This window comes from Plecotus auritus (assembly GCF_963455305.1).
Source record: "Plecotus auritus genome assembly, chromosome: 7".
NCBI classification, from domain to species: domain Eukaryota; kingdom Metazoa; phylum Chordata; class Mammalia; order Chiroptera; family Vespertilionidae; genus Plecotus; species Plecotus auritus.
Window position 1 is genome coordinate 147,939,293 of NC_137774.1, and position 24,602 is coordinate 147,963,894.

The 24,602-nt window shown below is 51.5% G+C and overlaps 1 protein-coding gene and 1 pseudogene across 3 annotated transcripts in view; both read left to right on the top strand.

The window, feature by feature from the left end:
* LOC308252775 (ferritin light chain-like) overlaps positions 1–21,293 on the top strand; it is a 46,881-nt pseudogene extending 25,588 nt beyond the window's left edge. Inside the window, exons 2-3 of the transcript in view lie at positions 19,838–19,911; positions 20,895–21,293. The product of the transcript in view is annotated as a ferritin light chain-like (transcript). The remainder of the gene's footprint in view (positions 1–19,837; positions 19,912–20,894) is intronic.
* NKD2 (NKD inhibitor of WNT signaling pathway 2) overlaps positions 21,090–24,602 on the top strand; it is a 29,320-nt gene continuing 25,807 nt past the window's right edge. The window contains exons 1-3 of one of the 2 annotated variants that reach the window (XM_080678628.1): positions 21,090–21,360; positions 21,466–21,501; positions 21,815–21,912. In XM_080678628.1, the coding sequence (XP_080534754.1) occupies positions 21,336–21,360; positions 21,466–21,501; positions 21,815–21,912 (159 nt within the window). In that variant the 5' untranslated portion in view covers positions 21,090–21,335. The remainder of the gene's footprint in view (positions 21,361–21,465; positions 21,502–21,814; positions 21,913–24,602) is intronic. The other variant, XM_080678629.1, reaches the window with a different exon arrangement.

Here is a 24,602-nt window from a genome sequence, read left to right on the forward strand (position 1 = left end):
CATTCCCACCAACAGTGCACGAGGGTTCCTTTTTCTCCACATCCTTGCCAACACTTTCATCAATAAATCAGTTGTTTACTGATTTATTGATGAAAGCCATTCTGACAGGTGTGAGGTGATATCTCATTTGGTTTTAGTTTGCATTTCTCTGATTATTGTGATGTTGAGCCTTTTTTCATGTCTATTGGCCATCTGTATGTGTTCTTTGAAGAAGTGTCTATTCAGGTTCTTGGCTCATTCTTTAATTGGATTATTTGTGGGAGGTCAGGGGGTTGTGTGTGTCAAGTTGTATAAGTTCTTTATAAATTTTGGATATTAGCCCCTAATCAGACGTATCATTGGAGAATGTGTTCTCCCATTCAGTGGGTTGTCTTTTCATTTTATTGATGGTTTTCTTTGCTGTGCAAAACTTTTTAGTTTGATTAAGTCTCATTTGTTTATTTTTCTGTGTTTCCCTTGCCCAAGGAGACATATTAGAAAAAGTATTGCTACAAGGAAAGTCCAAGATTTTACTGCCTCTGTTCTCTTTAATCCATTTTGAGTTTGTGTATGGTGTAAGGAGGTGGTTTAATTTCATTTCTTTTGCATGTATCTGTCCATTATTTTGTTGATATTATTGAGCATTTTAGTTCTGAAATTAGTGTTTCTTTTCTTTGGTCTTAGTTTTTTCTTAAGACAACTATAAACTTTGTAAAGGTATCACTTCAATCTTTCTTTTTTTCTTCTCATCTCTCTTGCAGCTTTCCCTGGGTTTTTTTCCATTTTTATTTTGAAGTTTCTTCCCAAAATATTTTCATTGTGGGTTTTGTTGGCAAATTTTTTGAAACCTTATGAGAATATTTTTATTATGCACTCAAAATAGTTTGTTCTTTCAACTATTATATTTTATACCTACTATATCTTTGTTTTTAAAATATTATTTCTTTTTACTATTATCAATTTCTTACCTTATATTTTTAAAAATATTTTTCTTACTTATCTTAAATATGTTGTCTGTCCTAATACTTCTGCTTCAGATGTTATAAGCTTAGAGTTTTTCCTTTTGTGATTTTTAAACTTCTTGGGTATTTAGGGGATTTTTTTTTTTTTTTTTTTTTTACTCAGAGCTCACCTTCCCCTTGAAATGACCTAAGTGGCCTCAGGAAGGAAACACATCATCCAAAACCTTTATTTCCATGCATAGCATCCAAAATACACTCACAATTTCCAGCCATACCAAGGGCCAAAATTCCAAACACTAAGAGGAAAAAAAGACAAAACAGTATAAACAGAATCAAACATGATCAAATATTGGATTTACCAAGTATGGATTTTATTTTTTATTTTTTGGCTTTAAGTTAACTGTTGTTATTATGTATATAGAAATATGACAAAATAGACAGTTTCACAGGAGAGCTAAAATATATTTTTTGAAAATACTAGAAATAATATTCAGTAGAGAATATTAAGGACAAAGAAATGAAAGCTAGACAGATTAAAATAGAAAAAAGAGCATAAAACATATGCAATGAAAATATGTAACATGAATGGATTGGGGTCCAGAAGGAGAGGAGAGAGATGAAAGAAAAGACGTATTTGAAGAAATGCTGGCCAAGAAATTTCCAAAAGCAATGAAAGACATTAAACCATATATTTGTTAAGCCCTGTAAACATGAATCAAAATGCATACAGAGAAAACCACAGCTAGGTATATCACAGTCAAACTGTCAGAAGTAAAAACAAAGAGGAAAATTGTAAAAGTAAACAAATTGACAGACAGCTGACTTCTCAACAAAAATGATGGAAGCTGGAAGGCAATTGAGTAATGTATTTTAAATCTGGAAAAAAATAACAGCTAACTTAGATTTCTACATCCAGTTAAAAGACTTTTTGAAAATAAACAGGAAGTTGCCCTAGCCAGTTTGGCTCAGTGGATAGAGTGTTGGACTGTGGACCGAAGGGTCCTGGTTCAATTCCAGTTAAGGGCATGTACCTCAGTTGCAGGCTCCTCCCTGGCCCGAGCCCTTGACCCCTGGTTAGGCTCCTGCAGGAGGCAACCAATCAATATGTTTCTCTCACATCGATGTTTCTCTCTGTCTTTCCCTCTCTCTTCCACTCTCTCTAAAATAAATGGAAAAATATCCTCAGTGAGGATTAAATAAATCTATATATATAAAGCCCTAATATGCAAATAGACCAAACGGCGGAACAACTGAACAACCGAACAACCGGGCACTATGACATGCATTGACCACCAGGGGCACGCACAGAACAAGGCATGTATTGGCAGCAGGTGGCAGAGCGCAGAACATGGCAGGCATCAGCCGCAGTGGGATGGTGGAGCAGGTAAGCAGGGGCACCAGACCAAGGCCTGTTGTTGTCATCGGGGCGAGCTTCCGGTGGTTACTGAAAATTCTTTGTTCCTGTGTGCTGCGGTCCTGCCTGGTACTTGCACCTGCTGCTGGCACTCTGCTCGCACCCGCTGTTGGCATAAGCCCCAATCGCTCTGCACCATCAGCCAGTGCAAGCGGGGCCAGTGGGAGTGGCAGTGGCAGTGGGAACGGGGCTGCCAGCAGACAGGGGACAGGGGGCCACAGCGGGAGGGGCCAGGCAGTGGCACAGAGGATGGGCTGAGACCCACCCCTGTGCCCACTGCAGCCTTGCGGCCCACAGTTCCTTTCAAGGTGCACGAATTCATGCACTGGGCCCCTAGTAAATAAATAAATAAACAGGAAGTTAAGATATATTTAAATGAACTAAAATTGAGAAAACTTGTCAGCAGTGATGTTCACTAAAATAAATAATAAAAATTTTCAGACAGAAGGGGAATTGTCCCCCCTACCATCACCACCACCAATCTTGTGGTTTAAAAAACAACAACATAGAAAATGGAGGAAATTGTGGAAAACAATAGAAAAGTTCAATGTGTGGCAAACCCCAGATGACTACTGGCTGAATGCAACAATAACAATAATCTCTTATAGAATTTAAATATATGTAAAATTAGGATATAGCACAATAGCACAAAGGCTGGGATAGGTAAATGGGATTAAAGGACTGGAATGAGCTTGAATTGTCCAGGGGGGCTAAAGTGCCAAATATAATATTAAGGATGCATATGAGCTACATCCAACTAAAAATGTTTGCACAGCAAAGAAAACCATCAACAAAATGAAAAGGCAACCCACTGAATGGGAGAGCATATTCTCCAATGATACAACTCAACACACACACACACACACACACACACACACACACACACACACACAACCCCCACAGTCCAATTAAAAAATGGACCAAGGACCTGAATAGACACTTCAAAGAAGACATACAGATGGCCAATAGACATGAAAAAATGCTCAACATCACATAATAATCAGAGAAATGCAAACTAAAACCAAATGAGATATCACCTCACACCTGTCAGAATGGCTTTCATCAATAAATCAGTAAACAACTGATTTATTGATGAAAGTGTTGGCAAGGATGTGGAGAAAAAGGAACCCTCGTGCACTGTTGGTGGGAATGCAGATTGGTGCAGCCACTGTGGAAAACAGTATGGAGTTACCACAAAAAAATGAAAATGGAATTGCCTCACGACCCAACAATCCCACTTCTGGGAATGTATTAAAAAAAAACCCGAAACAGTGCTTCAAAAGGGTATCTGCATCCCTGTTTTCATTGAAATATTATTTACAGTAATCAAGATTTGGAAGCAGCCCAAGTGCCCATCAGTAGATGAGTAGATAAAAAAAGCTGTGGCACATTTACACAATGGAATACTACTCAGCTGTAAAAAAGAAGGAACTCTTGCCCTAACCGGTTTGACTCAGTGGATGGAGCGTCGGCCTGCAGACGGAGAGGTCCCAGGTTCAATTCCGGTCAAGGGCATGTACCTTGGTTGCAGGCGCAGCCCCAGTGGGAGGTGTGTGGGAGGCAGCTGATCAATGTTTCTCTCTCATCAATGGTTCTAACTCTCTGTCCCTCTCCCTTCCTCTCTGTGAAAAATCAATAAAATATATTTAAAAAAAAAAAAAAAGAAGGAACTCTTATCCTTTGGGACAGCATGGATAGACCTGGTGAGTATAATGCTAAATGAAATATTCCTGTCAGGGAAAGACAAGTACCATATGATTTCACTTATATGTGGAATCTAGTGAACGAAATAAACTAACAAACAAAATAGAAACAGACTCATAGATATAGAGATCAGATTGACAGCTGTCAGAGGGTTGGGGGCTGAGTGAAACAGGAGAAGAGATTAAGCAAAGAAAAAAACAGCTCATAGACATAGACAACAGTATAGTGACAACCAGAGGGAAAGGGGGAGGAAGGAAGAGGAGGGTAAAGGGGAGATAAATGGTGATGGAAGGAGAGTTGACTTGGGGTGGTGAACACACAATATAATATGCAGATGATGTATTATTGCACACCTGAAACCTATATGATTTTATTAACCAATGTCACCCCAATAAATTTAATTTAAAACAATTTTAGGAAAAGAATGCATGTGGGAAATAATTAAAAGAATAATAAAAATCTAATATGAAGATAATAAAAAGATATCTGATTAGTCAGATACTGGCAGAGAAGGATAAAAAAAGAACAGAGGAGACCACTACAAAGCAAACTGTGTTGTGGTAAATTTAAACACAATATACCATCAGTTACACTAAGATAATGTAATCATCATTTCATCACATCATTAAATTACATTAATGCCCTAATTAAAAAGCCAAGAATGTCAGACTGGATTATAAAAATAAAACAAAACAAACTTCATTTCTTCAGATGACACGTAAATGTAAGTACATAAACACGCAAGGATGGGAGAAGGTACACCAGGCATGCAAATAGACACAAATCAGTAGAAATACTGAAGATTTGAAAAACATGATTAAACAAATGTGACCTTGTTGACATGCACAGAACCCTGCATCTAAGGGTTACTGCAGGATACACGTTTTCTCCAAGTGCATAGGTATCATAAACCCAAATTGATGACATGTTAAGCCAGTAAAAAGCCTCAACCACTTGTTAAGGGTTGAGAGCATAGGGAGAATAGTCTATGACCACAGTGAAATAGAAAATAACAAGATACATGGTAAACTGAAAGCAACAAATGAACAAATAAGCCCTGGCTGGTGTTGCTAAATGGTTAGGGCATCAGCCTGCACACTGAAAGGCTATGAGTTCTATTCGCAGTCAAGAGCATATTCCTGGATTGCAGGTTTGATCCCCAGCCTAGGTCAGGGGCAACCAATAAATGTATTTCTCTCACATTGATCTCTCTCTCTTCCTCTCTCTCTATCTCTCTCTCTCTCCTCTCTCTCTCTCTCTCCCTCTCTCTCCTCCCTCCTTCTCTCCCTTCCACTCTCACTAAAAATCAATGTTAAATAATAAAAAAGTATGCCGAACAATTTATGCCAATAATTTTGACAATTTAGATAAATTAAACAAAATTTGAAAAACACAACTTGACAAAATGGATGCAAGGACAATTTAATAGTCTGCATAGTCCTGTTAAAAACATGGATACAGATATGCTCTAAAAATTAGCAAATCACAGTCAACAGAATAGAAACTGCAGCACAGCTAACTGAGGTACAATGCAGACATGCAAGCATGGTAAAACATGAAAAAATAAATCAATATATATCACATGTAACCAAATAAAATAAAAATAACCCTTTCAACAGATGCAGGGGGAAAGCTCTGAAAAACTCAACTCCCATTCATTACAACTCTCAGAAGTGAAAGAAAAGCAAGTATATTCCTTTATATAATGAAGACTCTCTACAAACATCGTGCAGAATGCTGAATGAAGGGCCGCGGCTCCCAATTTTTACCACTTTAATTAAACATTCTCCTCGAGGCTCCTTCCAGTGCAACAAAACAAGTAAAAGACACAGAAAGGAGGAAATAATATTACCTTTAATTACTGATGGCACATAGAAAATATAAAGGAATCTGCAAACAACTATTAATTGCTAGATGATTTCAGCAAGACCATGATTTCTAGTCCAGGGACGAGGTCCATCCAGGGGTCGGCCTGGATCTGCCGGTGGTCACCCCTCATCCTCCTAACAACACAGATTCAGCTAACAAGACATGTGACCCAGATGGCCCCAGACTCGCCATGTCTGGCCCATCCACCGGGGTGGGGTGGAGGGCCTCTCGGGGGAGGGGATGTGTAGCGGACAGCTCCTCATGGAGCTCTGTGGCTGCTCCCGGGGACCCGATTTTCTTTCAGGTTCTTGCTTTTGACTTTCTTATTTTTCACGCATTTACCAAAACACTGCCAAGACACCCCTCATTTACAGCAAGTGTGACAAAAGAAGTTTTCAGGCCACCTTCCATCTCCCCCTCCCGAGGCCATTCGCTGAGAAATCGCGGTTCCGTGGCCTGCACATCAGATGTCTGCCTTGTTTTCATGGGCTCTGCCTTTTAAAACAGGAGCAAGTCAAAAACGTTCGGGTTTACTTGATATGTTTTCTTTTCCTCTTGACTTTGGTAGAAATCGTTTCTTATTACTGCAATCGATATTTAATAAACACTATGGTCAAAGGGAAATACCAGGCTGCTCACCGTGAGAGCTGAAGAGGCGTGAGGCAAACGGGGGGCCGGCAGGAAAAGCATGCCAGCGCGTAGTCTGTAAAAACAGTGGAGCCGGGAATGTTGCAGAATAAAGGATCCGATTGTGCCTTATTTATTTCTCTTACACTGTCTTGGCTGGTGTCTCGTTAAATGCTTTCCTGGAAAACAATGCATTCTTCTTTCTGTGCTCTGAGGACATCCCCACGGCTCGGCTCGGCAGGGGCCCTCTGTGGAGCCCAGCACCCAGCCTGTGGGGGCCCTGGAGCTGGCATCCCATGACGGATGAGGTGGACACGCAGGGCAGCCTCTGCAGGACCCCAGCACCTCTGCTCAGGGCCCCACTCAGGGCCGGAGCAGAGGAAGGGGTGCTGGCCCTCGCTCCCAGAGAGTGTGGCATTGGTGCAGGGAAGGCAAAGGCAGTGACACAGAGCAGAGCTGCTGGTGACAAAGACACCGCTGCCCGTAAGTGGAGCAGGAAGGTCTCTGCAATAACTGGTCCTGAATGCACGGACTATCTGCATGGGATGGAGGAATGAGCCGTGACCCCTACTTCACATCAAACAAAAATAAACGTACGATGGATCATGGACCTTCATGGGAATGTGAAAAACACAAAACTTCTGAAAGTAAATGAAAATATGCTTATGACCCCGGGGGCAGATCTCACAATAGGACGGAGAAAACACCCATCATAAAAGAAAATCTGGATCAAGGGGACTTCATTAAAGTTAAGGACGTCTGCTCATCTGAGAGCACCATTGGAGGGAGGAGTCCAGCCCTGTCTGGGGAGATGTTAGAACTGACAGGAGATGTCCAGAGCCTGGACTGAGGAGAGAGACGGCCGACTTAAAAGCAAAGGCCTGACCTGGCACGTCCCCAGGGAGGACTTCCAAGTGACAATCAAGCATATGGGGAGGTGCTTGTCAATAACGCTACTAACTGAAACCACAATAAGCCAACTCCACAGATGCTGGACGGCTGGTGTGAGGAGGCTGGGGGCGGGGGAGAGTGCCAAGAACAGGGGCCAAGGACAGAGGGGAAGGACAGGTGGGGGCCGGGGAGAGGACAGGGCTCAAAGACAGTGATGTTGAGAGTAAAAAGGTACTCTGCTGGGCACATCCACCAAAGCTGGACACATGCCCATTCCTGGGCCTCATCCCCGCAAGGCTGACACCCAGAGTAAGTGTGTGAGAGGCCAACAGGCCAGCACAGATGTCCCAGACACTGCATCAACCATAGCACCACGTGGAATTGCCCACAGGTTGGTCAGCCACAGGATGCAGAACGTCACATCACAGGAGGCAGCCTCCCAGAGTCCCCAGGGTGGAAGGAGGCTGGCCAGTGGACAGAGCAGCTCTACTCTGGAAGCTGAGAAACAGTGGGCACAGGAATGGGGGGGGGGGACATTTGGGCCAGGCACTGACCGAGAGGGACCTCCTGTCTGTCCTGATTTGGGAAGATTATATCCTATATAATAAAAGGCTAATATGCAAATTGACCGAAAGGTGGAATGACCGGTCACTATGACGTGCACTGACCACCAGGGGATGCTCAATGCAGGAGCTGCCCCCTGGTGGTCAGTGTGCTCTCACAGGGGGAGTGCCGCTCAGCCAGAAGCCAGGCTCATGGCTGGCGAGTGTAGCGGTGGTGGCGGGAGCCTCTCCCGCCTCTGAAGCAGCGCTAAGGATGTCTGTCAGTCAGATATCCCCCAAGGGCTCCTGGACTGCGAGAGGGAGCAGGCCGGGGTGAGGGACAACCCCCCACCCGAGTGCACAAGTTTCGTGCACCAGGCCTCTAATATATATCTATATATATTAGCCAAACTCCACAGTTAGGAGCTGCGTGCCCTCCTGGATGTGGGCTCCCTCAGTTTAAAGGACACACAAATGCAGTGTTTGCTGGTCCTGCTCCCAGGTGACTGCACATACATTCCTGGGAACCCACAGGTGTGTCTGGGTGGGGCCAGCGCCCCTGGGGTGAGGGGGAGGGTTCTGGCAGGCGCCCCACAGAGAGCCCTGACTCTGGTTTCTTCCCTCAGGTTAAAGTGATTGGGAAATAAAAACACAACGTGAAAACTTTCTCAAGGAACATTTGGTCAACCGCTGGTTTTCAAATGTGATGACAGCAGCCGACCTGGGCTTCCAGGGCCTCAGGTAACTGCCTGCTCTGTTGGTGCCAGAGCCCTGATGCCCAGAGCCTCACCCGGGTGTGTGGGAAAGAGCATTCCCCAGGGAAGGGGGCTCGTCCCACACGCTGGCTCCGGGGCAGCAGACGCTGGCTCTCCCTCTCTCTGTCTCTGTCTCCCTCTGTCTCTCTGTCTCTAGATCTCCCTCTCTCTGGGCCCCACCTGACTCCTACTGTCTTACCTTCACACATGCTTTCTGGGGAAGCTGGGCAGGATGGAGTCAGCTGCAGGAGCTATGGTGACAGGTGTGGGCGAGAAAGGGAATGAGGTTCGGCAGAAGGGGAAACCCATGATTTCCTGAATCTCCTCAGAGGAGCTTTGATCTCTGGGGTGAGGCAGGGTCAAGACATCCCAGTATATTTTCAAACGTCCCCTTTGCTCCAGTCTGAGTACAGAAGGGATGCCAGGAAGAATAACAGCCCTCATGGATGTCAGGTCCTAATCCCCAGACCTGGGAGTGGCTGTTAGGTTATGGGGTCAGGGGGCACCAGGTTTACTGACCAGTCAGCCTTGAGGTGGGGACGTGATCCTGGGTTATCCAGGTGGCCCAGTACAACCACAGGGGTCCTTACAAGTGGGGGGTAAGCAGGACATGGAGAGTCCAAGAGATGCGGCTTGGGGAGCCCTCAGCTACGATGCTGGCTCTGAGTAGGGGAGGATCACCATGGCCTGGAGTAGCTGGAAAAGACAGGGAACAAATGTCCCATCAGCTCCCAGAAGGGCCAGCCCTATGCACACTGCAGCCGAGCCAGGGAGACCCCTTGGGACTGTGGTCTCCAGAGCTGTGAGGTGAGGCATGCTGGGGCTGTCATAGCTCAGGAGGAAGGGAAGAAGGGGTGGGCTGGGCACAGGAAGGGGCAGTGAGGAGGGGCCGGGGTCTGAGAGCAGCTGATGTGGAGGGAGAAGACACAGGTCCCCCAGTTAAAAACCCGGGGTGGTGGGGGGGAGCTCCACAGGAAGGCCCTGCAGGATGGCCTGGAGGGAGGGGTGTCGTGGGGTATTTTCTTCAGCAGCTTAGCCATATTTTGACAAAATAACCCAGTGAAGAGTCTCCCTAATGAGAGAGACTTCTCTCATAAGTGAGGATGGCCGGCTGCTTTCTTGGGAAAATAGAGCATTTGGGGACAACTCCATTAGAGCATAAAATCCTTCTAGCAGGTGCAAATGCCGGGGGCCTGCCCTACCCTATGGTCCTGCAGTCGGGAGGAGATGCAGACTCCCCACCCCCATTGCAGGTGGCCACATCTCTCTTGCTATTTAATTTGGGGTCACAGCCCTAGCTGGTTTGGCTCAGTGGATAGAGTGTTGGCTCGAGGGCTGAAGGGTCTCAGGTTTGATTCTGGTTAAGAGCATGTACCTCAGTTGCTGGCTGGATCCCCTGTCCGGTGGGGGCACGTGCAGGAGGCAACCAATAGATGTGTCTCTCTCACATTGATGTTTCTCTCTGTCTCTCCCCCTCCCTTCCACTCTCTCTAAAAAAATCAATGGAAAAATAACCTGAGGTGAAGATTAACAACAACAAAAAAAGGGTGGGTTGCCATGATCTGAAGCTCTGGGGTCCCTGCTCCGTCTACCCAGGGCGAACTCACTCTGTGCCACCAAGATGAAGTGTCACCTCTCTTACCTCTCTGTCTTTCATGGTTGTCAGGTCTTCATCCAAAGCTTGCAGGGATGCTGACCAGCAATATCCAAATGATGCCACCGCTTCCCTTCCCTCTTCACTCCAGCCAGGGAGGGCCGGGAACCCCCCAGCAGACCTGGAAACCTTCACCAGCCAATCCTGCCGGCACGTCCTCCTCTTCCAGATGTCCCCTTTGCCTGCAACTGCTGGGTTCAGCCCACGTGCCCTGCTCAGCCTCCACTCCCGGTGACTGGGCTGGCCGGGCTGCACCATGTCCTTCAGAAGTGGGTGAGCACAGTTGGGGTCATCCTCCTGGGACACGTTGGGGAGGTTGGAAATAAGTGTCTGGCCACATTTTAAAGAGAAGCCCCCTTCCACGAGGGCTGAATAAGATGCGTGCCATTTCCAGTCTGGAGAGGAGGTTTGCAGTAAAGCATCCAGCAGCCCCTCCCGCAGGTGAGGGGACACGGGAACATAAAAGAGAAGCCACCAGGCACCAGCTGGGGCCCGACCGCCCTGGGCTCCCCCTGTGTCCTCCAAGCCCCAAAGTAGCCAATCACGGCTCCTCCAAAGGGGAAACCGCCCCAGGAAGACAAAAGTGATGTTTTGTCGCTGGTCTTTTGCAAGCCGCCTTCCTTCTTTGTCCTGCCAACCCTCCGGAGAAGAGCGCTGCCTTTGCTCTTGAGGTGGCAGGAGCGTGGGGACTGAAATACGCCCACTCCACAGGTAATGTCCTTCAGAGCAAGTGGGCCGCGCGGTGTGCAGGGCCTCGTCCTCCGGACCAGGCTTCTGGTGGTGACCCCTCCCTTTACCTGCTGTCTCTAAGCAGTCATTCACCTCAGGGAAGGTTGGGGTAAGGAACAGAGAAGCATATGCACTCCTCTCCTCCAACTTGTGTTGAGTCTGAGCCACTCGTGTCTTCAGAGACAGACAGAGGCTTGTTGTTCCTCTTCTTATTGAAAGAAGACATAACACTTTCACAGAAAGTCTTTCCTGGAAAAGCGGCTGTCTTTGTGCAGCTGATGGATAAAAGCACCTCGAAAACGTCTCCCACATCGGCCACTGGGAGGCAGTACTAGGGGCCAGGGTCCCAGCCCCTGATGGAGAAGCAGTGGGTCCTTTTGGTGCCAGAGTCCAGGCGGGAACAGTTAGCCTGAAACCCGACTGCTTGGATCAGACGTGCTCCCTGTTTTCTCACACGACCCCTCTTGTACCGAGATATAGTGGTCAGTTTTCAACACAGACCTCGCACCTCTATTTCTTTAGAGCGAAACAAATAAGACAATACCAGTCCAAGACATTAAAGCCCGTTGGTCCCCAGGGTAGAGTCTCTAAAGAAAACAAAACCAGACGCCCAGTCTCCGCGTGGTCACCAACAGGACTCCATAAAGCAGGGCACTCTCGTCCTTAAAGTTCTCTCTCTCTCATTTCCACTTTCCTCAGGCCTCCCTGGTGGAGTCTGCTGGCCTGGAGCTGCAGAAGTTAGTCGCCTCAGAACCAGAGGGGACTGCTGGAGGACTAGTTAATCAGTGAGCCAGTTAACCAGTCCTTGGAGTGAACGCTGCACATACGTTTCTCAGCACAAGTGCTTCCGGGTTGGCCGGGTGCACTCTCTGCCATCTGTCTCTCCTTACACTTGTAATTAAAAAAAAAAAAATTCCCCATCTATTAAAAAGCATGTGTTTGTTGTAAAAAAAACACACGAAAGTTCAGAACTGAAACAAAGGTCTCCCATCCTCCTTCTAATAGAAGCAACTTCTGTTAGCAATTTAATGTGCATCTTGCAGGCATTTCCCACGCGTCTACAGATAGGGCTGTTTTTGTACAAATGGAATCATGGCAAAAATATGCTCTGAGAATGGCTCTGTTTCTCATTTAACAGTAAGTCCTGGACATTGTCCCACTGCAGTCTGCTCAGAGCTTGACCATTTTTAGAGGCTGCATAGTATTCCGTCACGTGGATGTGATCATTGCACTTATGTTGCCATTGGTGGACATTTAGGGCAGTGGTCGGCAAACTCATTAGTCAACAGAGCCAAATATCAACAGTACAACGATTGAAATTTCTTTTGAGAGCCAAATTTTTTAAACTTAAACTTCTTCCAACGCCACTTCTTCAAAATAGACTCGCCCAGGCCGTGGTATTTTGTGAAAGAGCCACACTCAAGGGGCCAAAGAGCCGCAGTTTGCCGACCACAGATTTAGGGTATTTCCAATGATTTCAACTATTCGAAAGCCAGGCTGCAATGGGACACAACACACACACCTGTACACACACACACCTATACACACACACACACACGCACACACGCACACACGCATGTCTGTAGGAAAATGCCCCATGCTTGGTGCCCTGACCCAAAAGATAAGCACATGTTTCTCAGTGTGGAACACCTCAACATGACTAAGTTACCACTTTCTCATCGCACATGTTCCACCCAGAACACAGGTGCCCACTGTGTTCACAGTAGCTCCAAAGGCCCCTTCCTCCTACTCCACAGTCTCATTCAGGGTCAGCCCAAGACGCGAGTTCTTAGGACTTGATCCACAAAGCACCTCAGGGGGCTGCACACAGTCATCAGGGAGACCAGAGTTGAGCTGAGGACACCGGATTTCTGAGAGGCTCTGGACGCCCAGCCTCCGCACGGTCATGAACAGGGCTCCATAAACCAGAACTGCACTGGTGTCACCACTCCAGTCATCCCACATCCATCAATGTTTACGAACGAAATAAAACTCAGTCTCGCCTCCTTCCTGAAGCGGCTCCCGCATCCAGCAGGTGCGACCCCAGGGGGGTCCGCATGGCAGGCTGCACAGCAGGATCGGGAGGCCTTTTACAAACAGGGGCACGGCTCTGTCAGGGGGACCCAGCACTGGGAAGGCCAGGTGCCAGGTCAATTCTAACGGGCGGGGCTGAGAGGCCCTCACTCCTGGGATCTGGCTGGCCTCATGACAGGCTGGCCTCATGACAGGATCTGCTGGCCCAGGAGCTGCAAGTCCCCTGGAAGCAACGGAGCCCCCTCCCCGGGGAAACGCTGGGAGCCTGGTGGCTTACGTGGGCTTTGACCTGAGTGTCATGTTGGTTCCCCACCATCAGCAGGAAGGAGGGACAGTCACCCTGGCATCTCCGTCAGGCTGTTCTGGCCACAGCGGAACGGCCCCTTCAGCTCCAGCCCTATGGTCACATTTCAGTCTCTTTCCTCCTTTATGTGCAAATTCTTCTAGGGAGGCGCTTATCTGTGGTTCCCAGAAACTGGTAATGTGTCTCCCTCCCCCCCATCCCCCACCCCCCGCCGCCTGTGGTGAAAATAAGAGAAATGGAGCCCAGGATGGTCTTCCCGGAAGGCTAACGGGAGTTCAGGGAGAGGCTGCCTTCACTCGGAGGAGATTCTTACTACTCTCGCCAGGAGGGGCCACGACCTGCCTGTGCACCTCACGCAGAGGGCTCCCCGAGGGACTGTCTTCCCAAACCAAGGGGGACCCAGCCCCCTGGGACCTGGAAGGGGAGCGGAGCACAGCGGAGAGGCCCTGCCTGCCTGGGACTGGGTTAGAAGAGGCCCCCCGCTTCTCCTGGCACCTGTGCTGCGGGGCTTGGGCATCCCCCGCAGGAGACTTGAGCAGTGTCCGTCCCCTCTGAGCCTGAGCCCACGCCCTCACACAGGTGTGGGCGATGAGAGGAGAAGGGCCCTCTCAGGGGCCAGATAAGCTCAGGCGAGGCAGCCTCGGCTTCTTTCGTCCTGCTTGCTGATGGTTATCTTGTTTTATCCTCAGCCCATCTTTTGGCTGAAGACTGCCATAATTACACCCATTACAAGGATGAAAAGGGAGAGGGACCCACCCAGTATCACACAACTAAGCAGGGTCCCAGCACCAGGTCTTCACAGGGGCACCCACGGGGCTGAGAAACATGACTGTGTGGGACCCCCAAGGACCCATGACTCCGAGTCCTGGAAATCCAGCCCGGGCCTCGCTGGCAGCCAAGGCAGGGAAGACCTCAGAGAAGTGAGCGCAGCCTCCCACCCTCACTGAGTAACCCAGACCCGTGGGGGCAGGCGCCCATTGGCCTCAGGCCTGGCGGGCATTTCCCACGTCATGTCATATTGATACAGTATTTACAGTGAAGCCTGGGAAGACTGGAATCCTTGCCTGAGATCCCTGCTCCCCCACAAGGTGCATTTTAGGAGACAAGAGACCCTCTGTGGCTCCCAGGAACCTGGAGCCCCAAGAACCTGCAGGATCAGGGCTGACCACACCTCTGGACCTCCTGGACCACCCAGCAGTACCCCCACCCCATGCGTGGGGTCGCTAGACAATTGGAGTGGTGACAAACAGGGGCACGGCTCTGTCAGGGGGACCCAGGCACTGACAGAGCTGAGTCACTGCCCCGTGTCGCTCCCCTGGCCAGGCCTGCCTCCCCCACGGTCATCAGAGACCCAGCTCAGCTACCCGCGCTTCTCTCAGCAGAGGCTTTCCAACTCTCAGCTGGCCGTCCCCACCTCACACCCCTGGGCAGGGACCTCGTTCTTCCCCCGACCCCCGTGACCAGGGGAAGGTGCCAGCTTCCTTAGGGGCTTGGAGAGAGAGCTGCTCCCCACCCCGAAGAGGCAATAGTGGCTCCCACCTGGCAGAGAGTTCACCCAGGCTAGCACACATGGCACAGACAGTATAGCTGTAGGCACAGACATGGGCATCAGGCGAGTCACGTCTCAGGCATGTCCTCCCGGCCAGGGGTGAGTGGGCTGTCCGGCCCCCAGGAAGCATGTCCTCCTCTTAGAGACAAGGTGCCCCACCCTGCCCACCCCCACCTCCTGGGTTTGGGGAGCACTGATGTGATAATGAGAAAGCTTTGAAAACCCCCGCAAGGATGCCGATTAGTGACGGAAGGTGTGGCTGTAGCACAGCCCTTCTCTTTGAAAGTACTGAGAACTGATTTTATCGACAGGCGAAACTGTGCTAGAGGCTCCATGATGCAGACGGGAGAATGCAGGACACAGGCGAGGCGCCCCCCCATCCCCTCACTCCCCCACTCTGCCTCCCCAAGGGCTGCCCAGCGACCTGGAGGATGCAGGGCGGTCAGGGGCTCTGGACCGGACTCGAGCTGTAGCTGCTCTGGGCCAGAGCTGGTCTCAGCTCCTGGTGCATCCTGTTATCCCCCTCTGGGCTGTGGTGGATGAAAGGCTGCAAATATCTCTTCCCACACAGGCTTTCCCTGGGGTGAGGACGCTCAGGGGCCCAAGGTCAGGAGAGGGCAGAGCAGGGTGTCCAGAGGCAGAGTCCCTGCAGGCCCACCCCACAGGCACAGGGTAGGTGGCTGACCACCATTCAGACATGACGCCACGGGACCGAGAGGATGACAAGGAAAGACACAGTTCTAAGATACAGTATTTTGTTTTGTTTTTTTCTTTTTGGTAATCCTCATCCGAGGATATTTTTCCATTGATCTTCAAAGACAGTGGAAGGGAAGGGTAGAGACAAGGGAGAGAAGCATCAACGTGAGAGAGACACATTGATGGGTTGTCTCCCGCGTGCGACCAGGGTGAGAGATCAAGCTTGCAACTGAGGTACGTGCCCTTGACCAGAATCCAACCAGGAACCCCTCAGTCTGCAGGCTGATGCTCTATCTCCTGAGTGGCTAGGGCCAGTTTTTTGTTATATTTTTATGGAGAAAGGGAACTCTGACGGCCAAAGTGCCTGGGACTCACCGGTCCCCCAAGGTCCTGCAGGCCCCTGTTCGGGGCCAGGGAGCAGGACAGCTAGACGATGTGCTCCAAGGGGAGGCCTTGCTCAATGGGCAAGTGCACATGCCATTTTCTAAGCTGGCATTCCAGCCGCTCCTTCCTGAGCTCAAGCAGTGAGAGCACCCCAAAATCTCAGAGCTGGGTCCACAGTGAGGTCCCCACCCTCAAGCTGCTCTCTCCTCCCCAGCCCACATGGAGCTGGGGATGTGGGGATGCCTGTGGCTGGTGCCCAGGAGGTTGGCAGGACACTCAGGACACCCTGTGACCCTGGGTGGATGATGTTCACAGACCCACGTGGTCTGAGCAGAGGGTCGTGGGCATCACCAAGGCGTGTGCATGGTTATCTTGTTTTATCCTCAGCCCATCTAACCACGGTGTGCATCGTCGCTGAGCTGAACTCCTTATGCTGCTGGGAGGCACACAGTGACAAGAGGCTGAGCGGCCAGGCCTGGAGGCCTGAGCTGAGGGAGGTCTGGAGGCCCCTCATGCTCCTCGAGGCACCAAGGTGCCCACTGCTAGCTCTTCTCAGACAGAGTCCCAGGAGCTGAGCAGAGCAGGGACTGGTGTCTCACCGGGCAGGTGGACGGAGCTGTGTGCCCAGTGGTCAGGGACGCAGCCACAGCTATGCCCAGTGGAGAGGCCGGGACACCAGGTGAGCCCTCCTGGGATCCCTGAAGTGTGAGCACCATGCGGTAGCCTCTAATAAAGGCCCTCTCCAAATCTGTGAATCTGTGCTTTCCATGCATTGGGGCATGTGGACAGGCTTTCCACAGACATGCCCGGTTGGGGAGCCCAGATGAGGAACAAAGCCTGTGTTCTTTCCTGAAAGTCAGCACGAGGCTTGGGAGGGACCTGGGCACCGGTTGGATGGAGAAGCGTGGATCAAGGACACAAGGAACAGACCCCTCAGAGGCCTGGATGTCTTTCCAAGGAGCAGGTGGGGGTCGCTGGCTGAGGTGTTGACACCACGAGACAGAGAGTGACCAGGACGCAGGAGCAATAAGCAAAGCCTAGGGCCTGGCCCCAGCCCCGTTAGCTGCCTTCATGCCTTACCAGGAAGTGTCTGCCTCCATGCAGCACCTCCTATCATCATCTCCTCAGGCACAGGGGTGCACACTGACCAGGAGGGCTACCTCGGCCCCATCTTCCTGCCCTGCACACAGGCCCTTCCACACGGCCCTCCTAGCAAAAGCTTCTTCTCCAGATTCTGAGTGTGAATGGGGCTGCCTGAAGCTGCCATGGTCCTGCCTACACCTGAGGAGGAAGTCCATAGTCATCTGGCTGAGAGACCTCCAAAGTGTCCTGGTGGGTGGGTCCCTTGCCCATGAGTCCCAGGTTAGTCTCATCTCCGCCCATCTGTTTCTCTGTTACTTTTGGGGCTTAGGGAATAGAGTTTCTTTCTTTTTTTTAAAAAAAAACATTTTTTTATTGATTTCAGAGAGGAAGGGAGAGGAAGATGGAAACATCAATGATGAGAGAGAATCATTGATCGGCTGCCTCCTGCACGCCCCCTACTGGGGATCGAGCCGGCAACCCTAGCATGTGCCCTTGACCGGAATGGAACCCGGGACCCTTCAGTCTGCAGGCTGACGCTCTATCCACTGAGCAAAACCAGCCAGGGTAGGAATAGTCTCTTGCAGTCAAGAACTTTCCAGCACAATGGGAGTCCCCGGAATGACTGGCTATGCCCTGCCTCCTGGCTGCAACCATGTGCGCAGAAAATAAAAAATTAAGACTCAATGAATTCAAAGGTATGCCACCTAAAGCAGGAATAACAAAAGGTAAAATAGATAAACTGAACTTCAAAATTGAAAACTTCTGTGCTTCAGAGGACACCATCAAGAAAGTGAAAAGACAACCCATGGAATGGGAGGAAATATTTGCAAATCATCTATATGATGAGGAACTTGTACCCATAATATATAAAGAACTTCACATCCCGACAAAGGTTTGAACAGACATTTCTCTAAGGGAGATATGCTAATGGCCAATAAACACATGAAATCATTACCTGACATCATTAGCCATTAGGGAAATGCAAATCAAACCAGTGAGACAGCACCTCCCACCCACCAGGATGGCCAAAATAATAAAGTCAGATAAAAAAAAAAAAAGGTCAGATTGTAACAAGTGTCTGGGAGGATGTGGAGAAACAGAGCCTCGCCACATGGCCGGTGAGACTGTGAAGTGAAGCCACTGCTCTGGAAAACACGTGGGCCCACGGAGAGGTGGTTCCTCACATAATTACACAGGGAGCTGATAAGTGACCCAGCAAGTCCTGCTCAAGTCCCATCCGAAAGAGATGGAATTGTGTCCACACAAGCCTTGTGCAGCTCTGTGCATAGGAGCCAAAAAGTAGAAGTAACCCAAATGTCCATCAGTAGGTGGATGGGTAAACAAAGCATGGTCCGCCCATGCGCTGGAGTTTACGCAGCCATGAAAAGGAATGGCATTCTGACACACGCCACCTCATGGATGAACCTTGGAAATACTACGCTCAGAGAAAGAAGCCAGACACAGAAGGGCAGAAATCACACGATTCCATTCACACGAAATGTCCAGAACATGGAAATCCAAGGAGACAGGAAGCAGACTGTGGCTCCCTGAGGCAGGGGTTGATGGAAAGATTGGAGTTTGTTCTAAGATTGACGTGATGGTTGCATAAATCTGCAAAGATACTAAAAAAACATTGATTTGTACACTGTAAGTGAGTAAACTAGAGGGTATATGAATTACATAGCTCTGAAACTGTTTAGGAATAAATTTAAAATCGTTTCCAGGTAATACAGGTCAACGTGGAACATGTGAGCACTTTCTGCTGCCTGGCTCTGTGTGACAAGATAGATGTGACCACAGACACTGGCCACAGACACTGGGGGCCATGAGGGAGTGGGAATGGTTCCAGGAGCACTCATGCACCATCCCGGCCCTCCCCAGCCTTTACACCATCTGCATTTAACAAAGACCAGAGCCTCAGGAATGAGACTCAATAGTCCCTGCCAACACACCTGGCCTGGTGTTCCAGCCAACCTCTCCATGGCAGTGTGTGTGTTGGGGGGGCGGGGGAGGGGGTTGTTGGCGAGCAGGAAGAGTGGACTTCCCAGCATCTGCGAGCATCACTTCAGGGTCCTCCTCTGCACACGGATTGCACACCCACCCTCTAGTTGGTACAGGGTGATGGATAGAGACACAAGCATTTGAAAGGGCTTCAATCTCTAAGCTGTTACTTTGCATAAACTACAATAGTATTATTATTGTCATAAACACACTAATAGGACACATGAAACCACTGGAGACGACAAACCATTATGTTCTAAATTAAGGGTTAAAGGCCATATAAGTTTATGGGAGACAGAGAGAGGGGCTGGAAGAGTCTGGGAGGACAGCCCAGAGAGAGGTGGGGCCTGGTGGGAATAACTCGCAAGCAAGGGTGCCCACTGCATGGTTCACATGCCCTGTAGTCACACCCCTGTGCGCAGCTTGGTTGCAGGCTGATGGTCACTGCAGGGGTCTGCTGGAGTCAGGAGCAGGACTCTGGTTCTATCTCTGGTTCTGTCATTCACCAGCTGTATACCTGGGGGAACCATGTGGTGCTCTGGGCCACTGTAAAGTGGGTGATGACAGTACTTGCCCCTCGATGGCCTGAGAATTGGATAATACATACGAATCGTCCCCCAGGCTTGGCTGGACTCAACTCATCAATGCCTGTTATCTCAGGGGCAAGAGGTAGTGAGGTGGGGGCTGGCTACATCAGTGAGCTGGAGAGGCCCAGTTCCATGAAGCGGAAGGAGGTGGGCCAGGCCTGGGGAGGTGAGTAACCTGTCACAGCGGTCTACCTCCAGGGTTAGGAGCTGGCACCAGGCCATGGTGGGGTCATCCATGGAAACTGGGGGCATGGGAGTGACCACAGGCTTACGGCACCTGCTAAGTTGAAACCACTGTAGGAGATACAGGTGGGCAAGGGAAGTCCAGGGGAGGCAAGGAGAGAAGTTGAGCAGAGTGGCAACCTGGGGTCCAGGGAGTAGGTGAGAAAGGATGGTTTCCCCACAGGAAAATACAGAAGCGGGCAAGGGCAGGGGTCCTCACAGAGTGAAGGATGCAGGGGAGGGAACAGAGAGGGTGCTGAGGGAGGGGTCACCAGGGCACGTGGACGGGCTGGGAGGAATGCAGAGGGAAGGAAAGGTGTGCTGGCAGCCCTGTCCCTCATATATAGGGCTGAATGCAGGTGCCCAGGCCCAGAGCTCTGAGAGGCGGCTGGCACACTCCCCCATTGCCCAGGAGTCAAGCAAAGGCTATGCCCCAGCCAAGGACAAAGTTGGGGTGGGGTGGGGGGTCAGAGTGCATCCCACCCACAGCCCAGTGCTGGTCCTGTCCTATCCTGGATTACTGTGGGGCAGAAAGAGGCTGGCGCTGGATCTCTGGGAAGGTCAGCTGGTCCATACCAGCCAGGCCAAGGCTGGGAGTTGGTCCTGTGGAGAGACACCTCTCCTCACCTGGGCCCCCTCTCCAAGGTTCCTCCCCCATGGGCCTCCTGCCCTCTGAATCCCCTCCCCCCAAGTTTTCTCCCCCACCCACCACACAACCAGCCACAAAGATGCAGGTTGTGTTTCCCAAGTCCTGGGGCAGTGCTCCAGGGTCCTCTCCAGAGAAAGGAGGGTCTTTTGGCTTCTCTAGAATTGGGGACCCCATGGCTTAGGATGGCTTTATCAAGAGCTTTCCCCAAAAAGTCAGCACCGAACCGAAGGGTCCCTGCAGCCCCTGACCACTCTCATAGGCGGCTTGTCCGGAGTCCTCGCTGCTGACGGAAGAGCGCCTTGCCCGCACGTACCGGAATGGGTACACACCCCAGCAAGGCCCGGCCCAGACCAGGCTGCGCCGGGCCTGGTGGTGGGTGGGGGTCGGGATCCGGGGGGCGGTGCGCTGCGGGCCGCGGCCGCGGGGGGCGCTGCAGGGGCCGCCGTTAAAGCCCGAGCGCGGGCGCGCGCGCTCAGAGGGAACCGGGCAGCTTCTGTCGCTGCTGTCGCCGCGCCCGCCCGCCCGCCCGCTCCAGGGTCCCGACTGCACCGGACCCCGGAACCCCACTCCCCCCGACTTGGCGCGGAGGCCTGGCGCCGGGTCCATGCGACCCATCCGCACGCTCAGCCCCAGCACCGGACCCCAGACCCGCACCTGAGCGCGCGCCCGGAGCGCGGGCGGCAGCCAGGGCTAGGGCAGCATGGGGAAATTTCAGTCCAAGCACGGTGAGACTCGGGCCCGGGGCGGGCGGCGGGCGGGCTGCTGGCGGGCGGGCGCCGGCCACTCACTCACCCTTCCCTCTCCCGCGCCCTCCTTCTGGCGCGCCGCAGCCGCCGCAGCCTTCAAGCGGAGAGAGAGCCCTGAAGGTGAGCGGGCCGGGTGGGGCGACGACCCGGCCGGGACCCAGAGCCCAGAGCCCGACGTGCGTTCTGCCCCGGTGCCCTCGGGTGGGAGGACCTTGCCGCGGGATCTCCGGGAGCGCGAAGGCCCCCACCCTACCCCACCCCCGGCTCCGGCTCCCCAACTGGAGCCCTGCGCCCCAGGCCGCGCGGAAATGGGGAATGGGGTGGGCCCGCCGGGCGGCGGGGCATCTTTAAGGCACAGCGCCCGCGGGGCTCACCGCGCATCTCCTTCCCTCCTTGGTGCCCGGTTCCCGCGCTTCCTCTGGCCGGGCCGCAGGGGACAGCTTCGTGGTGTCTGCGTACTCGAGTGGCCGCAAAGGCACCGTGGAGGCGGAGCGGCGCGGCGGCGTGGAGCACCGCGCGCGGGACAAGCAGGTAGGCGTGACGGGGTGGGGGTGGGGAGGGTCGGCCCGCGGGGCCCAGGGACGCCAGTGCTAGAGTTGTGCCCGCTCGCCCGGACCCAGATCTAGAAGGCGCAGGCTGAGATGTCCTGGCGGGAGTGGTGCCCGCTGGGCCAGAGAACCTGTCCCTCCCTGCCTCCACAGGCCAGGCCAGTGGGGCTCCTGAGGATGAGCCTGTAACATCCCAGGCTGGAGGTTTGGCGGGGAGGGGGCATGGTTTGCTTTAGGATCAATCGCTTGCACAGCAAAGGTGGCCAGAATTAGAGGCCTCCCATCTGCAGGGTGGGTGACCACTGGCCTGCAAGGAGGCTCATGGGAAAGCCAGACTCAGATGGACTTGGGGCGGGCGTGTGTGTGTGGTGGTGGGGGGCGGGGAGGGGGAGGCTGTCCCAGACTGCAGGTGCTGCCAGGGGCAACCAGAAGCAGAGAACTGCCTGAAGAGAGGAGTGGCACCAGAGGGGCCTGGGTAAACTTGCACATGTTTGCCAAGCAGGAGAAAGTGGGCGTTGGATGGGCATTAGTGTGAACTGGATCTGTGTAGATGGCCGGCCATACCAAATGGCTGAGACCCCTACTGGCCCGCTGCTTGCCTCTTACCCCCACCCTCTTTCCACTGCTCAGCGGAAGTCATGTCTGTTTTTGGAACTGCATTCTTCTGGCCAGTTGACAAATGAAAAGTTCCGAGTGTATTTGTAAACACTGCACCTCACCCTGGGAAGGGCCCAGATTTGCCCTGAAATCAAACGCATACTGGAGTTAGAGTTCCTGCTGTCTGGGAGTGAAGGTTTAATCCCAGAGTGGAGGTAGGAAATACATTTTAAGGTACTTTCTGGGTACGTCATCGGAACGTTGGATGGTAATGTTAAATGGACTTGTGCTTCTTGGTACTGAGGGATGAGGGTGCTGCCCCGGGAGCAGCCCGGGTCCGTCTTTCTCCTCCGAGAGAAGTGGGGTGTTGATAACAGGATGGTACATCTTAGCTTGGTTCTCCTGTGTGTAGCAGGTAAAGCGGGGGGCGGGGGGAGCAGGCGGGAAGCTGTGTGAGTGTTAGCTTCATGGTCAAAGGTTTAGGCTGGGCCTGGTTCCACCAGCTGTACTGCCTGGGGGCTTTGTCCCTGGGGACATGGTTCACTCAGTCCTTAGGACCCTCCGGGAGCTTGCTCTCATCTGTTCAGAAGGTGGTGGCATAACGAGGTGGCTCCAGCAGCACCAGGCAGTGCTTCCCCTGAGCTGAGGGGCTCCTCGGCATTGCTGTGAGACTGTGGGAGCTAGGGCTGGACCAATCTTTTAGGCTGATGGACGCCACTCCTGGGACACTTTTTTGAGAGATTGGTGTGGGAGTTGGCATAGATTGTTCTCTTTTCATTTTGCCCTCTGCTATGGTCTGAATATTTGTGTTTCCCCAAAATTCATGTTGAAATCTGACCCCCAAGGTAATGGTGTTAGGAGGTGAAGCAATAGGGAGGCGAATAGGTCATGAGGGAGGAGCCTGATGGTGGGATCCCTGTCCTTCAGAGAGCTCCCTGTCTGGTCTGCCATGTGAGGACCCAGCAGCAGGGTGCTGTCTGTGAATCAGAAGGCTGTCAGCAGACACTGAGTCTGTGGCACCTGGATCTTCGACGTGCAGCCCCCAGCACCGTGAGAAATAAATGTCTGCTGTTTATAAGCCACCCAGTCTGTGGTCTTCGTTGTAGCAGCCCTAACTAAGACACCCTCATGTCATGAAAGAAAGGTCCTTTTAACAAAATCTCAGAATACAGGATGGTCCTTTAAATTAAATACATTTTAGCTTTACGACAATAGCACTGCATTTGCCGGATTTTCCTCATTTCGTCATGGGGCCGGGAGCCCCTCGCCAGGCACCAGCCTGCAGTTTAGACCTCCTGGACCAGGCCCACCTCACCCGGCCACAGAAGCACAGGTATCCTCACCACTGCCACCTCACTGCTCCTGTGCTTGCCAGGCTTCACTGGGCACACACTGGGGTGGCTCTGGCCCAGGTTGAGTGCGACCCCTGCCTCACCACCCCTGCTCCTGGGTCTGCCCCTGGAAGTTGCTCGATCGGGGGATGTGTGGGTGTCGAGTCCTACAGATCTCCAGTTTCCAGTCCAGTGTCCTGTGCCCCTGCGGTGCCCAGAACTCCACCCATCATCTCTGCCCTCCCAGGTGATGTCCTTGAGGAAGGCCAGCCTGGATCAGGCAGCCACCCAGTGAGTCTGACTAGGGCCAGTGAGGGGACATGCTCCTTCCTTCTCTGAAGCTCACCCTGTATGTTGCCCAAGAACTGTGGCAAATGGCTCATGGAAACCAAGTGCATCTAACTGTCGCCAAAATAAAGGCAATGAAGTTGATTTTGTCCATTAATTGTTAATGGGTTATGTTGACTCCTGGTATCTACTTAGTGCCCATCTAAAAAAAGTTCTTATAAATACTAGCCTTTTCCAGGCGCGCGCACTCCCTGCTTCATAGTCTAGAATAGTGTTGCTGTTGATTCTGAGAAATGCTGCAGTCTGGTCATGGCAGGACCTGTGTCGGTTCATTGCTGAGTGCCCCTGAAGGGCCAGGGCTGTGCCAGAGTCATGTGTGATGTTGGCAAGTGCAGCACAGAGGATGTAAGAAGTGGAGTAACTGAGCTCATACATGTGTGAAAATTATGAGAAGTGA